This window comes from Rhinopithecus bieti, unplaced genomic scaffold, assembly GCF_001698545.2.
Source record: "Rhinopithecus bieti isolate Rb0 unplaced genomic scaffold, ASM169854v2 scaffold_42598, whole genome shotgun sequence".
Taxonomy (NCBI): Eukaryota; Metazoa; Chordata; class Mammalia; order Primates; family Cercopithecidae; genus Rhinopithecus; species Rhinopithecus bieti.
The window spans coordinates 71,829-76,494 of record NW_016817168.1 but is presented as its reverse complement, the minus strand read 5'-3'; the positions used below and the strand labels follow the sequence as shown (position 1 = coordinate 76,494).

At 60.5% G+C, this 4,666-nt stretch overlaps 1 protein-coding gene across 1 annotated transcript in view; it reads left to right on the top strand.

The window, feature by feature from the left end:
- Nucleotides 1-349: 349 nt before the first annotated feature.
- Nucleotides 350-4,666, top strand: part of PDE4A (phosphodiesterase 4A) — a 54,979-nt gene continuing 50,662 nt past the window's right edge. The window contains exons 1-3 of the mRNA XM_017855912.1: nucleotides 350-453; nucleotides 1,082-1,188; nucleotides 1,857-2,062. Of these exons, the coding sequence (XP_017711401.1) occupies nucleotides 1,141-1,188; nucleotides 1,857-2,062 (254 nt within the window). The 5' untranslated portion in view covers nucleotides 350-453; nucleotides 1,082-1,140. The remainder of the gene's footprint in view (nucleotides 454-1,081; nucleotides 1,189-1,856; nucleotides 2,063-4,666) is intronic.

Here is a 4,666-nt window from a genome sequence, read left to right as displayed (position 1 = left end):
ATATTTGGGGGAAGAGTTCCAGGTGGAGAGAATTGGAAATGCAAAGGGCCTGAGGCACCAGCATGCTTGCTGTGTCCAGAGACAGCTAGACCAGTGTGGCTGGAGCTGAGGGCAGGGAGGTGACTGGGCATATCTAGCAGGACTGTGTGGGCCACGTGAGGACTTTGACTTTTCCTCTGAGTGAGGTAAGAGCCATTGAGGGCTCTGGGTAGAGAAAGATCATGATGTGAATCCAGTTCTAACAGGCTCCCACGGGGTCAGATGTTACCATTTATTAAACATTTACTGAGTGCCAGACACTATTCTGTTCAATATGATTTGATCTCATTTCATTTTCACATGGACCCTATAGAGAATATCATCCCATTTCACAGAAGAGAAACTGAGGCTCACAGAGTTTAAGACACTGACCCATGGCCAAACAGCAACAATCTTCAGCGCCTGGGTGCCAAGGTAAAGTAAGCCGGCCTCTCCCTCCCCCAAGCATTTCAGATAAGGATCGGTGGCTGCAGAGCGCACCCGTCTTCGGGAACGGCGTCTGTGTCCCTGTCTGTCTGTTTCTATTTCCACACGTCCCTGTCTGTCTCCACGCGCCTCTGCCTGTGCGTCCCCCATCTGTGCCCAAGCCGCCGTCTCTCCGCGCCCGGCCCCCGCACATCGGAGCTATTTCGGGTTTAAGGCTTAAAAGCCCAACAGCTCGGAGGAGACGCTTCCTCCGGCCCCCGGCTCGGACCACGCGCCGCACGCGGCCAGCTCTGGGAGCTCCCAGTTTTTTCTGCGGGATCCCCGAGCCGGGGAAGCCCCCGCGGGAGGAAGGGTGGGGGCTGGGGCGACCCGGGCCCGGAGGCTCTCGGCCCCCCAGTGGCCAACCCGGGCATTGACGCTGTCAGGAGCCCAGCCGTGCGTCAGCTGTCGCCCTGGCAACGGACGGGCGACGTCACCCATTGGTGGTGCGTCAATCACCCGCTGACGTCACGTCCCAGGAGGGGCAATAGGCAAGGCGCGGGGGCGGGTTCTAGGCCCGGCCGGCAGGGGGAGCCCCGGGGCACTGATGGCAGATGCGTTTGACTTGGTCTTGCAGGAGGCCCTGGCCCTGCCAACATGGCCACCACAGCCCCAACGGCGCGCTAGGTTGGCAAGATGAAGAGGAGTCGCAGTGCCCTGTCCGTGGCAGGGACCCGGGACGAGGTGCGAGAAGAGGCGCTTGGGTTAGGGGCGGGGCTTCGCCCCTGGGGGAGACTAGCGCCCTCTAGTGACCACGGCTATTTCCTGAACGTGGCTTCACTACCTCCAAGCTGTGAGGAGTTTGGTCCCCTTGTGCCTCAGTTTACTCCTTGATTCCATTTTTCTCCTGCTGCCCAGATTAAGAGGCTCTCAGCCGGCCCAGGGACAGAAGGCAGAGGCTTCTCAAATGAGGAGAGGATTTTGGCGAGGTGGTGGGAGGGGGCACTAGGGGTGGTAAGGTCTTGAGAGTCTCAGATGTGAGGGAGGGGAGGGGGGCATTGACATTAAGACCAAGAGGGGCCCTCTTAGATGTGGAGGTTGGGAAGAGACCCTAAAAAGGTGATGTGTTAGAGAGGTCTCACACTTAAGAGAATGTCTAGATGTGACAGACCCCCAAGGCTGGGGCATCGAGAGGGGACCCCACAAAAATTATGGCTGAGAAGGGCACTCTCAGACTTAAGAGATGGTAGAGCACCCTTTGTGGGAGGGGTCAGCGAGTGGCTCACACGTGAAGGGGAGCCTATACCCCCATTAACTACTCCCTTAGACAGCTAGGTAGGGGTGTTCTTGGGGAGAGGGGCTCAGAGCTTCCCAGCCAGGCCATGCCCCTATTCCACTTTATCCCTCCCCAGAGGCCGAGGGAGACCCCCGAATCCGGCCATGCCAACATGCTGGGGGCCGACCTGCGTCGCCCTCGCCGCCGCCTCTCGTCCGGTCCTGGCCTGGGCTGGGCCCAGCCTGAGCCCTCGGACCCTAGGGTCCCTCTGCCGCCACGGCCCACCACGCTGCCGCTGCGGATCCCACCGCGGATTTCCATCACCAGGGCGGAGAACGACAGGTAGGTAGGAGAGGGAGCAGAGTGGGAGTTGGGTTGGGGAGGCACAGTGCCAACTGGGCTAGGTCCAGCCACCAGGCCTTCCCGATCTCCACGCTCCCTGTCGTTTGCAAAACTAGCTGCAACTTGTACTGTGGCGGGCTGTGACACCCCTCCTCCAAGGCACCCTTCGCAAGCTCTAGGAAACCCTTCTTTCATTTTCCAGCTGCCTGAGTCAGCAAGGGGCAGGACTGAGGAAAGGGGTGTCATGTCTCCAGCCCCCAAGATGCACCCATATTCACAGAGCTGGGGCAGGTTGATCAGGCGGCTGTGCACGGGCTTTCGTGTCCCCAGCTGGGAGGATCAGGTTTTTCTCCGCCTTGAAGGGGATGGTGGAGTCTTGGAAGGGGTCTGGACTGGCATTTTTCTTTCTCCTGGGGAGATGTGAGAAATATCTGCGAGCTCTGGGTTCACACAGCACCTCTTGCTGGTTCTCATCTGGGGACCTTCCAGGTACCCAACCAGTTTCCCAGAGTACTCAACCCCCTTCTCGGCTCAAGAATGAGCTGGAAAGTCAGACAGCTGAGCTGGTCCTGGCTTCTGGCCGGCCCCTGCCCCCATGCTCTCCTCTGGTCACCGTTCTCGGTAGTTCCAATCTACCCCCACCCCCATCTACTCAACTGAAGAGTTCCAGGGTCTCTGTTTCCCTCATGGTCCAAGGTTCATTTCCAGACAGGGAGAGCAAGTGACTGTCACTCGCCCCTGGAGCTGCTTAATTATACCTCCCCACGCCCATCCCAGTAGCCTCAGGTCCAGATCAGTTTATCCCCCCGGCTCGGATCACCGTTCCTCGTTTCCTCCTTCTTCTGCAACCCCAGCTGTGGCCTGACATCCCCACCAACCTCACATTACGCACCCCCCCTCCACATCTCTAACCAACGTTACAGCTTTCCCCTGCCAAGAATTTGGCCCAGCCCAGGACTCTCAAATATGATCTGGGGAGAACTCGCAGCCCCTGCAAATTCCCTAGAAGCCGTTTTGAGTATGTAATGGCGGGGGGTGTTCCTGAGAGAAGTGGGGGACACAGTTCTGGCCCTTGGGATACCCCGCGGCTGCTGATGGGGGGGCGGTTTTGCTCGGCGTTCGCCCACCTCGGGAGCCCCTCTGGCGGGGAGAAAAGTGGCTGTGGGGTTGAAGACGGACAGTTTTTTTTTTTTTTTTTTTTTTTTTCAATTAAGAGAAGGGCGCGGGGGGAGGGCGGTGGCAGACGGCATCGCCTGCCCTGGGGAGCCCGTGTGAGGGGCGCACGGGGGCAGGGGTCTGGTCTCTGGGTCGCGCAGCAGAGCAGTTTCGCGTTCAAGCTCTTATCGGCGTTGGGGGTGGGGGTGGGACACGCGGGCGCTTGCACTCCCCCCGCCCAGCAGCCAGCCTTGGGGGGGTTGAGGGGGATGGGGGCGCACTCGGATCCCGCTCGCTCTCTGTTCACTCGCTCGGCGCGGCGCGGCGCTGGGGGAGGCGGGAGCGTGAGTCACGGCGACTCCCGATTTAGGTGCCGGAAGGGGGGCTCTGCTGGCGGGGGCCGCAGGGAGGAGGCTCGCCTGTTTACTCGCCTGAAAAGGGCACGGGGGTGCGCTCCGCGGCTCCCTGGGACCTTCCTCAGTTTACCTCCCGCAGAAGCGCTTTAGAAGAGGCAGCGATGTATAGAGCGGTGGGCGGGCAGCTGGGGTATCCGCCATAGGGTGTCCTCCTGGAGCCGCAAGGGAACCAATGGGACACACCCCAGAAACACCCCAAAGAGGCCCCAGGCCGACCACACACACACGCACGCACACGTACACGCACACACTAACATACATAGACGCCCTCCGACACTACAGTCAGACGACAGAGGCCGAATCGCGTGCACAACTCCGCAAGCACACACCGACCACAGACGCATCCAAGCGCTTGAGAACACATTCACAGTCCCCAGGCCACCTGAAAAAAGACCACGTAGGGATGCACATCCTCCAAATAGGTAGCACATGTGCGCACACATCCTTCATCCACAGACACACACAATTATACACACGGCCAAATCCAGAGAAACGGGCAGACAACAGCAGTCAACCACGTGCGCACACACACTTCCAGCCAACACTGAAAACACAGACAACCCTTGGAAGAGGCCACGTGCGCGCACATCCCACCCCGGGCCCGCACCATCACTATCCTCCGACGCACAGACAGGAGATCCCACACACTCTGCCGCCGCCCGCTGCAGGCACCGCGCCGGTGGCACCAGGACCACTCCTCAAAAACTACCCCCGGCCAGGGGTAGCGGCGAGGACACGCCAGCACCGGACTCCGCCCTCACCATGATGGACCGGCTGACTGACACTCTGGCAACCAGTCCGGTGTCTTCTTCCAGATCGGATTAACCGTTTAACTCATTCGTGCCCGTGCGCGCCGCGGCCAAGCAGGGTGCTTTGAAGAGAGCTGAGTTTCAGCGCTCCCTCCCACCCCGGAGTGGGGATCTGCGTGGGCGGGAAGGGCCCCCCCTCCTTAGGTAGCTGCCCCCCACTGGCCCGGACCGAGGAGGAGTGGGGCGGCGCTGACAGCCGCTGCGGGCGGGGGGCGGGGAGGGGC